The sequence below is a fragment of the Lampris incognitus genome, chromosome 18 (assembly GCF_029633865.1).
Source record: "Lampris incognitus isolate fLamInc1 chromosome 18, fLamInc1.hap2, whole genome shotgun sequence".
Taxonomy (NCBI): Eukaryota; Metazoa; Chordata; class Actinopteri; order Lampriformes; family Lampridae; genus Lampris; species Lampris incognitus.
In genome coordinates this window covers 11,396,986-11,408,720 of record NC_079228.1, presented here as the reverse complement: position 1 = coordinate 11,408,720, position 11,735 = coordinate 11,396,986, and the positions used below count along the sequence as shown (strand labels likewise).

The window sequence follows — 11,735 nt, the reverse complement described above, 5'->3', positions numbered from 1 at the left end:
CGCTTATTTCACAGAACAAATCAAACAATGAATGTACAAAATAAATAAATAAATAAATAAGAATAGCACGCTGCAAAGTTCACGGGGGATGCAGCAGTGATAAATATACATAAGCCTATCTTGGTTATAGCCTCTGGGGTCACATTTTTCTCTTCAGTTATTGAAATAGAAGGGGAAAAAAAAGAAAAGAAGAAAGAAAACATCTCACTTATATAACCGGGGTGCTGATCAGCCTACGGACAGCCGCCCACCCGAGGCTAGCCTTGCCTCCTCCACTACTACTGACAGCGTTCTCATCTTCTGCCCACCTTTGCTAACAAGCGTGGCGCTTATTGTTGCACATGAAACCCGTTGTTGTTTCAAAAACACTGCCCAGCTTGACTCCTTTAACGAATCCGTTTTGTCTGCAACTTCGTGTCTGCAGGACTTGCAAAACCCAAGGAGCTGAACCAAGTGCAACTGCACTTGGCATATATAGTCCAGTTGCACTCGATTCAGCTCCTTTGGATCACCACGACCTGGACGAATGAGAACATTCGCAGACAAAACCTCGCAGGGCGTCGAGGTGTCTAACCAGGGTGTCTGGTGTCCAGTCTGCTCACCATCCCATAACACTGCCTCCAGGGCACAACTTTCCCTGCTGTCACCGAGTTTTGGTCTAATCGTGATTTAAGTTGGATTATGGCCACAAAGGACAAGCGTCCGCTGTTTGATTAATTCATGGACACTCTCGAGAGGACAGCGAGCTTGACCTGCATGGGGAGGTGAATGGATTTCCGCTGAACTATTGACAGATTGTCTTGAAAAGTAAAAGGAACCCGGAGTCAAGCAATGTTAAATCAATCGCTCAAATGAGTTAAGGGGCCACTTTTCTAATCCCCCCGTGACAGTAATCTCTGGCGACGTCTCTGCAAACCAGACTCCCCTACGAAGGAATGCTTTTAGAAATCCCGCAAGAAAGGAAGGACGACGTTTGATTTTGTTATTGTATTGTTACGATGAATTTGTCTTCTGCATTTCGACCCATCCTGTCGTAGAGCAGCAACAGGCAGCTGCAGCGCCTGGGGACCAACCCCACTTCTTCTTTCCCTTGCCTTGCTCAGGGGCACAGGCAGCAGTATTAAACTTAACATACATGTCTTTCTGATGGTGGGAGGAAATCCACGCAGAGAACATGCAAACTCCACACAGAATGGACCCCGGGAGACAGCCCTGGGGGTTCGAACCCAGGACCTTCGTGCTGTGAGGCAACAGTGCCAACCACTTGGGCCACCATCTCTGTAGAACCTCTCCATAGGAACCCAAGAGGAACATGTCGAAGTTCTCATGTCATATTTTCACAAGCGCTGTCTCTTATGGCCGTATATGGGCGAATAACCCGGTAGTGTAAACGATCCCAATGATAATGTATATGTTTCATGCGTGTGTTGAAACGACGCAAGGGCATATTTATGCCCTCCATTACAGTCTAGGCACCCGCATGGGATCGTCCGGCTGAGGAAAGGTCATGACTAGATTGGACTCGGCTCTGAATAGCTGCTCTTACCGGCGCTCACGTGTTCATTTCAGTCTCGTCTTTGTACTTCAAATCTCAAACCCACGCTTACGTCCGCGCAACTTTAGGCAACCCATTCCACATCGTCCCCCCCCCCATTTTACCCCCCTGAAATCTAAAATAACTCCGCGCAGTTGGGACCCCGAAACAAAGTCTTTAACCGGAACGTTGGGTGACTAGCGGTGGTTTTTAGGGGGGTTCCTGGCCAGGTTTAGGGGGGGGGCAGGTGAGAATGTCAGCCGAAGGCGCGCCTCCGTTCAGGACGGCGGACAGCTCCGGTGGCTGGTTCTTCTTCTTCTTCTTCTTCTCCTTCTTCTTCTTCTCCCCCTCCCCCTCCTCCCCCTCCTCCTTCTTCTTCTACTTGTCCGGCGAGCCGCTTCCCGCCCGCCCCTCGTCACAGAGCAGCTGCATGTTCTGCGCACCGCGGAGCCGCCAGTTTAAGAGCGAGCCCGGCTCCGCGCGACACCGTCACACGCAGCGGCGAGAGGCGGATTCAGCTCGGCTGCGATGTGTTAGCCGGGGAAACACACACACGCACACACACACAGACACACACACACACACACACACACACACAGACACACACAGCTCCGTGTCAGCGCGGCGTCCGATGGGATAAAACACCAGCCGAGTCTAATTTCGCCGCTCTTTGTGTCCCGCCGCTGAGAAATGCTCTGGTAGCCTCTTTGGAGGGGGGGGCGGGAGATCGTCGTGTTTCCGGTCGAGGAAGTTTTCTCTAAACTGTTTTTTCCCCCCCCTTTTTTTTTAAAGCGCATCGTTTTTTTTGGTTTTTTGGTTTTTTTTTTTTAAACCTGGACCTCATTCCAGCAGACGAAATGGGGAGCGAAAAGTACCTGCCGGAGCTTATGGCAGAGAAGGACACGCTGGACCCGTCTTTCCAGCACTCCCTGCGGCTACTGGATCAAGGTAAAGGCTATATAGTGAATGGAGACTGACTGGAGAACGAAATTGAAGCGGTGTCGGTTCGCTAGAGATCGGTTCGCTTTGGAAACAGCTGGACCCGTCCCTCTGTCTGTATATACTACATGTCTGTATGTTCATATCCACAGCCCCATTCCCAGTTTAAAGTTCTTTTGCAGCTCGTTCCAGTGTGCAGGCCAAATGTCTATCTATCTATCTATCTATCTATCTATCTATCTATCTATCTATCTATCTATCTATCTATCTATCTATCTATCTATCTATCTATCTATCTATCTATCTATCTATCTATCTATCTATCTATCTATCTGTCTGTTCATCTCTCTCTCTCTCTCTCTCTCTCTCTCTCTCTCTCTCTCTCTCTCTCTCTCTCTCTCTCTCTCTCTCTCTCTCTCTCTCTCTCTCTCTCTCTCTCTCTCTCTCTCTCTCTCTCTATCCATCCATCATCTATCTGTCTATCTATCTATCTATCTATCTATCTATCTATCTATCTATCTATCTATCTATCTATCTATCTATCTATCTATCTATCTATCTATCTATCTATCTATCTATCTATCTATCTATCTATCTATCTATCTATCTATCTATCTATCTATACATAATGGGCTTGTATACGGCTCACTGTAGCCACATGCATCATTTGCCAGCCACAAGTAATGCATGCTATTAGAGGTTTGTGGGGACACTTACAACTCCCCCTTTCTGCAGAACTTCTACAATTTACGTATCACTGGAAACTGGCGTGCATGCAACTGCCGTGCGTAAAAGTAATGGCCAGTGTGGGTTGACAAACAGTGGAAGGCCATCGTGTTTCCAAAGATAGAAAACAGAGAGAGAGAGGAGAGGGGAGGGGAGGGGGGGGGTTACCGTACCGCCAGGTCGCATGCAATACTCCTCTTCACCAAGGAGTATGTTGTGCACTGTGGTGTGCGTGGAGAGAAATCGTCACCGCCTTATTCGATGTTCATTCGTCCCTTCTGAAGAACCACCTGAGTCGAGATGAATGTGAGGAGATAGTGGTGCGTACCAGCAGCGACTTGCCTCCACTCCAGTCGGACTGCGCGGAGAGCCTTGGCTGCTATTGAAGGCTTCTGAATTTTGCAGCACTTCCAGATGTACACCCCCCCCCCCACTCCCCGCCCGCCCGCCCGCCTCCCTCCCGCCCCGTCAATCCTCGCAATGTGGGAAGTGCACATAAATATAGTATCCAAGCGCGGCCCTCTAGTATCACTCACGGGCTTTGTCTCAGGTCTCTAGCAGAATGCACTGAAGGAAACCAAACATTAAGGACACTCAGCTAAGTGTAAACACTGAGTCTCTCAAAACGTCCTTACGTGTAACTAATTCCATCGACCCCCCCTCCCCCACCAAAAAAAATATGTTAATGAGAGCAATTCCTAAAGCAAACCCGTTTTTCCGTCCGACGACTTGCCGCTCAAATTTCCCGTTGCACCGCTCATCATGTTCTGGCGTCTGTTAAGGCGATCAAAGAAGAGATTCATAACTTTCAGCCGGTCTGCTGGGGGGGTGGGGGGTGGGGGAGTGTTTGTGTGATAACCCATCTCGTTTCTCATTTGGATCTTTCCATTCTCCGCATGCATCTCGGTGACTGTGATAACAGCCCGTGGCTTGAGACCAACACGTGGACTCCAACTCGCGCGTCGATTCCTTCTGAGCTCGTCGGATTTATTAGGCCGAGATGGTATCAGACGACGGGCGGGGAGTGAGAGATCTGCTGCTGCTGCTGCTGCTGATATGGGCGGCGCTGTGGCGGTACCGAGCCGGGCCGATGCCGGGGCTGAATAGCAGCTCTGCCTGTCTCCCAGTCAGCTGTTTCACTTAAGGTAAAATCACTCACAGTGAGTCAGGGACGATAAGGCTCCATTTTACTCAGCACATTTCTGTCTTATCAGCCGCTTTCATTATTCCAAATTGGGCTCGTCTTTCCCCCCCCCGAATCACAATTCTCTCGACGAGAACCGAGCCCCCAGAGACGGTGAAAAAGACAATTAGCGCCCACTTTCCTGAGCTGATATGGTGCTCGTGTCCTTGCACAATGGTCCAGTTCGTGCGTGCTGAACGTGTTGTTGTTTATGGGTAATCTTCCCCACGATGCCGTGGAAGTATGCATGCAAAGAAACAGAGGACGGTTTTTCCCCCACATGGTTTGCATTCAAACAGCATTTGACGCACCCTCGTGACCCGCCGGTTCTGCAGAACCCACACAGATAGGTGTGTTCTCGCAGGGGCACAGATTGCAGATGCGCGCCATTGCACGCGGCGGTGTTAATCCGCGCCATTTTATGACGCGAGCGGCACTCTGCGGTGCACAAGATCTGTGTGAAACAGCGTGCCAGAACTCCGAGACTGTAAATACTGTTATCTCTCTCTTACACAACAGATGGCACACGATGCAGTTTGACGGAGCACTTCTTCTGGCATCTCGCTGATGAGCTCTGGACTTGATTATGCAATTGGCAGGGGGACGCAAACAGAACTAGAAGAACCCGAGTATCCATGCACACATTTATTATAAGATTAATCCGTGTCTGGAGAGACTTGCGAGACCGTTGCGACCGAAGCGTGGGTGCTTGGGTCAGGCCGGTTTGGACCCACTCCTCCCCCCACGTGTGCCGTATCCGTGACCTTGCGAAGTTGCTTCACAGCGCCGCCTCCTTCCGCGTGCACTTCTGCAAACCGGAAAAAGCCACGCATGAGAATATCTTCATCTGAAATTGGCGAGATGAGGAGCGAGAGCCTATGTAGAGGGTTTTTAGTTGGATGTATGTTGACGTATGGCCATGTTAGGTGCTTTCAAATTGTAATGCCGTTTGATTTCAGAGAGAGAGGAGGGGTGGGGGATCCTTTTACTTCTGCAACCAGAGACAGCTGGTGGTGAACACTGTTATCTTTGTTGAAGTTGTGTTTTTTTTGTTTTTTTTTAATGAAGTGGAACTTGCTTTAAAACCAGGGCTTATTTATTCGCCGAGGTGGTAATGTGCTGCGGCACAACAGAAAATGTAAAATCATTTCCTGCGGGCTCCTGTTTCTCGGACATCTGAATCCGGAGTGCGGCAGGACCTCTGGCCCAGCTGGGAGGTTGCAACCCTGGCGCTGTGCTCCATCGCTCGGCTCTTTTATAATTGGATGTTCCACCGCAGGAACTCGGCACAATGTTTGCATTACATTAATAACCTCCGCTAACGCGGGTTAGACCCCCCAAAGGAAGGAACCTCGAAGCAAATTATCGGCTACTATACTCTTCTTCCTTTCTTTTTGTTGGAACGGGGGCGGGGGGGGGGGGCGGGGGGGGTGTGTGAGATGCTGTAGTAAAAAAAAATCTATTTATTTCAGCTGATCTGCCCCGTGGTTGAGTCGCACCATGCCGTCTCATCAACAGAAAAGAGTAGTATTTCCGAACAGACTCCAGTTTTGCCTGGAGTGAGTGTTGTCCCGGGTCAGGATGCCCGGAGGTGGAACAAAAGGAAAAAAAAAAGCGCTGGCACAGCATCAAAGGCAGCGATATCGTTTTGCCGGGAAAACAGCGCTTGATCGCGATAATGATCAGCGGCTGGCCGGCACGCTGGGCCACACAGCGAGATAGTGGTGCAGCCCACAAAAGCTGGGCTTGCTCGAGGCCAAGGGCTGGCCGGCTCTGCGGTCTGACCCACACATGTAGTCAACGTTGGCGCCGAACTTGCAAGTGACCTGTAAGAGGGCACCGCCCCCCCACCCCCCCACCCCACCCCCGCTCAAAAAATAAATACATTCCTTTGCATTCAGGTAGTGGAAAGGGCTTGAGTGGCATTGTGGCTCAAGGCTCAATTGTGAGCCCACCACCCCCAAGCAGCTCCCTTAGGACCCAAGGGGGTGAAATGTAGGCCATGACTAACCCAGGCAGACTCCAGCTATAAAACCTAATGGCATGTCGTGATGAGTAATGTGCCTGCATTGATTCCACTGCTAATGTATGATGTGTGTTCCCATTCATTACTGCTGTAATAATGAGTTGGTGATGTAGTCATTTAAATGTGTTCTCGCTTGGATTCAAGTTCAGCGCTGTTGAAATGCTGAACCCGGAAGCCGTTTTGATAATTAATCGCGATGATTGTTATCACTCGTGCTCCGGCCTGCATGTAAACAACATGTAATCGTTATCAGTGAGAAATAACCACTTACAATGGATCATAACAGCGCTGATGGATGGCCACGGGGAGTCGTTTCTTGCCTGCCCTTCGTGGCCCTGTAACTGATATAGCTGAACGGTAATGGACAGAAATAAGTGACGCTAATACCGAGCGTCTGCAACATAAATAAATGGAATTTAAACGAAATGAGTCCAATTTCCTCGTCTTAATCGCTCTCCGCCCTGTCTAAATTAAGCAAACCGATCAAATAACTCTAGCTGGTATTCTTAATCACCCTGCGCTCCGTTACAGTCCGCGTTTCAAATGCGTGCTTTTCTGCAGAAACCCTGGAAGGCGAGATCGAATAAAACCCCCAAAAATGCGTCCAATTTCTAAGTCCATCACGTCCAGACAAGTTGCCCAGTTGTCCAGGCGGCTTAATAAGTCGCTCAAACGAGCAACAAAGTCGTGTGAACAAGATACACTTTAGGGCTGTGTGTTGGCGACAATCTGATGATACAATACGTGTCACGATACAGGGGTTACGGCTCGGTACATCCCGATATATCGCGATACCGTAGGCAAGGCGATATATCGCGATACCGTAGGCAAGGCGATATATCGCGATGCCGTAGGCAAGACGATATATCGCGATACCGTATACAAGGCGATATATTGCGATATCGTAGGCAAGGCGATACATCGCGATTTCACAGGCCTGTGCTCTTTGTGCTTACGCTACTTCCTGTCTCGGTTTACGCTGTTGGGTTGCAGTGGAAGAGTCAAATGGCTGAAGATAGATTACAGCGCTGCTGTCTAGCGGTCGTGGGGTTATCCATAGTGTTTTTTTGAGAATCGATACAGTACCACGAAATGTAATATCGCGATACTCGAGTGTATCGATATTTTCTTACACCCCTGATAAACTTAGAAATGTGTTGCATTTAGTTCCTTGCATTCCCTGTGATGGACTCTGTGCAGGGTGTCTCCCCGCCTGCCGCCCAATGACTGCTGGGATAGGCTCCAGCCTCCCCGCGACCCTGATAAGGATAAAGCGGTTTGGATAATGGATGGATGGATGGATGGATGCCTTGCAGGGCTTCCGCTTCCTTGTTGGAATGACTTAGCGTCGAAGCTTTCCATCAGCTGAAACAGATCCACGAAACAGCCCGCATCCCCTTTCACGTACCGACGGAACCAAACACGTGGCCCAAATCTGACTTATCGAAAGACTCCTTTATTCTATTCTTGCCTAATTATACCACCTAAAACACTATGCAAATGTAACGTAGGAGGGATGTTTGAAGCCTGCTTAAATACAGATAAGTGCAAAGTGGTCTAGCCATGTCCAAGCTGCAGGGAGACGTCAATAGCCCGCAAAGCCTTGCAGACAAAAGCATCTCATTCACTTCTCAAGACTGTGAGGGAAAAAACTTCAGGCATCACTTGCATCCACATGTAGACACACTGCAGGTGCAAACGGCCCCTGCAAGTCTGAACAACGTTTCAAGATCACGCCTTAATTAAAATGCTTCATTCTCATGTTTTAATTTGCCATCTCTTCATTATGTATGAGTCACGCGTGAATCTCTTTGTAAACGCAGAGTCGTGGGAAATAAGGCAAGTCCGGCTGTGAGGGAAGACGTGACAAATAAACGCGGTGACCTCCGTAACACACGTGTTCGATATCTTCTCCAGAGGTTTGGGGGGGTAAATGACTTTTAAAGGAGAATATTGGGACATTTTTGTAACAAAAAACCACGTGATTAGGAGATCATATCACAGTGTGTTGGAAACCACCCATCCAGCCGTTATCCAAACCGCTCATCCTGCTCTCAGGGTCGCGGGGATGCTGGAGCCCGGTGCTGATGCAAAGGGTATAGGAGGTTGGCCCAAAACCGAGGATTAACAAAACATTCATTGTTAACATCTCAATGAAACATGTATTTACGTCTTGATTGGCCAATTTTCCGCTTTATATTTTCAGTGGAAACACTTGAGGAACATGGGATCACACCAGCATAAAGGTTTGACCCTGGGGGGGGGGGTAGTGTAGTGGTCTCCCTACAGACACAATCCGGATGTGGGTATGTGGCCTTGTCACTGCACTGGCGACTCCTCTGGTCAGGGGGGGAGGGGGAACTGGGGGGAATAGCGTGATCCTCCCACGCGCTACGCCCCCCCCCCCCGGCGAAACTCCTCACTGTCAGGCGAAAAGAAGCGGCTGGCGACTCCACATGTATGGGAGGAGGCATGTGGTAGTCTGCAGCCCCCCCCCACCGGATCAGCAGAGGGGGTGGAGCAGCGATCGGGGTGGCTCGGAAGAGCGGGGTAATTGGCCGGGTACAATTGGGGAGAAATAAAAAGGGGGAGGAAGAAAGAAAAGTTCGACACTGAAGGAAATAGTGACGTCAAATGAGCTCAATATGATTGATACTCCAACATTTTGGACATGGACACAAACCCAGATGTTTTTCCCTCTCATTTTTTGCCAATCCAAAAAAAGAAGTGCGTGTGTGTGTGTGTGTGTGTGTGTGTGTGTGTGTGTGTGTGTGTGTGTGTGTGTGTGTGTGTGTGTGTATATGTGTGTGTGTGTGTGTGTGTATATGTGTGTGTGTATATATATATACATATATACGTACATATATACACACACATAAATACACACACACACACACACACACATATATATATATATACATACATATATATATATATATATATATATATATACATATACATACACACATACATACATATATATATATATACACATACACACACACACACATACATACATGCATGCATATATACACAGACACACACACACACACACACACCAAGGATACAATGTATACTTTACTGCAGGATGCCTTTGAATAAATAATGTGTTTAATGTGTGCATGCGAGTGAGAGAGAGAGAGAGAGAGAGAGAGAGGAAGCGTGAGAGAGAGAGGAAGAGCAAGAGAGAGAGGAAGAGCAAGAGAGAGATGCTGCAGTTATACAGATAGTGGCCTATAGCCCGTCTATTCCCATACCAATAATTTCTCCCGTACAAATAAACCGGAATAAGCTTATGCGAGCCTATTCAGGTTTATTTGTACGGGAGAAATGATTACTGGGATGGCATCACAGCGCCTTAACCTGTGCCCCCCCCCCCGTCCACAGGGGGTCACAGGTTTTGCCAAATCATTATGACGAGACCATACCGGCCCGGGGGTTAACAACGACCGCCATCGGTGCTGTGCCCTCACAGGGTTCCCGACGAAAAGTAGAAACTCTGCTGCGGCGACCCCCCCCCCTCCCTCCCCCCGGGGGGGAAACAGGGAACAAGCCGGAAGAAGAAGAGGAGGCTTCAGCTCACCTGGCATCAGATACGGCGCAGCGTTTCCCAGCACAGAACGAGAACTTAATCGGTCTCACAAAGGAAGGCGGCTCGGATGCGTGTACATGATAGCGTCGCTGTATCTAAACGTCCGTCACTGCCAAGACGAGTCCCAGTGAGCCGCGTAGCACAGACAGGCCGAAGTCACGTGCCTTGACAGCAGCCGCCTCTCAGCCGTCACGCGTGCGCAGCTGTTGGGAAACCAGCATCTGCCTGTCAGCAGACGAGGCCTGCGTTCCTGTCGTATGCTGGAAATCACAGTTTTGTTGAGCTCGTCGCACCTTTTCTTTTTTTTTTTTTTTTGGGAGTCACTTTTCCCCCTCAAAGTCAGACGTCCCCCCCCCCTCCCCCCGCCGCTGGCGTCTAGCAGCTTCTTCTGCGTTCATATCCGATCCATCTGTATTTCCTCAGATTTCTCTCATAAATCCCCTATATATATATATATATATATATATATATATATATGGTCAACGATATTCAAATTAAATGGGGCATGGAGACGTGATAATGACACGTTTAATTAACACGTGATTTTGAAATATTGGTCAAACTTTCGGCGCCGTTTGTAGCTGCACTTCCGTCGTGTCGTCCCTTATACGCTGTGGGTGTGTTGTTTTAATTGCATCTGCCCGCACAAAGGGGAGGTGTGGTTACAGTTAACGCCCGTAGTGCTTTCTTTACCGTTTCCAGGAGTGAAGGAGACTACAGAGGGTGGATTAGATGCCTTAGTGTTTGAGGCGTCATGGGTTATTGATGCCTCCCTGCAGCTCGTGCACAGTTAGACTATACTTTGCTCTTGTGTGTATTTATCTGCACTATTTATAAGCGGGCTGCAGAAATCCTTCCTGTTATGTTTGTGTAGTGTCTTTAGGTAGTATACAAGGCAATATGTGTATATAATGGACCCTTTTGGTTTCCATCAGTGTGTGAAGGCGGGGTTTGGGCTGTTTCATGCGTCGGTTTCAGGTGATGGAAGGCCTCCGTGCCAGTGCTAAGTCTTTCGGGGCTGCTGAAAGGCAATACGACAAAAACGGCATCCGGGTGGCGTAGCGGCCTATTCCGTTGCTTGCCGACACAGGGATCTCCGGTTCGAATCCCCGTGTTAACCTTCGGCTTGGCCGGGCGTCGCTACAGCCACAATTGGCTGTGTCTGCGGGTAGGAAGCCGGATGTGGGTGTGTGTCCTGTTCGCTGCACGAGCGCCTCCTCTGGTCGTTCGGGGCACCTGTTCGGGGGAGGAGGGGGAACTGGAGGGGGGGGGATAGCGTGCTCCTCCCACGCGCTACGTCCCCCCCTGGTGAAACTCCTCACTGTCAGGTGAAAAGAAGCAGCCGGCGACTCCACATGTATGGGAGGAGACCTGTGGTAGTCTGCAGCCCTCCCCGGATCGGCAGAGGGGGTGGAGCAGCGACGCCTCGGAAGACTGGGGTAATTGGCCAAGGGGGGAAAATCCCCCCCCCCCCAAAAAATAACAAAACCCTGCCGATTTCTGATTTTATCTCATTTAACCAATCAATCAATCAATCAACCAATCAATCAATCAATCAACCAATCAATCAATCAATCAGCCAAAGAAAGGAAAATAAGCAGGCTAGGGTAAATGATCTTCGGAAGGCTTCGCTGAACATGTGGAGTTGACAAAGGGGCTCCTGTTCAAACTCGGTCCCAAGTGTGAAGTGGGGCAACGATTTGAAATCCCGTGCCACTAACTTGAAAGCAGTCTG

The 11,735-nt window shown here is 49.3% G+C and overlaps 1 protein-coding gene across 1 annotated transcript in view; it reads left to right on the top strand.

Annotated features, from left to right (window-relative positions):
• Positions 1-2,391: 2,391 nt before the first annotated feature.
• The window catches only part of khdrbs3 (KH domain containing, RNA binding, signal transduction associated 3), a 131,106-nt gene continuing 121,762 nt past the window's right edge, over positions 2,392-11,735 (top strand). The window contains exon 1 of the mRNA XM_056298784.1: positions 2,392-2,482. Within this exon, the coding sequence (XP_056154759.1) occupies positions 2,392-2,482 (91 nt within the window). The remainder of the gene's footprint in view (positions 2,483-11,735) is intronic.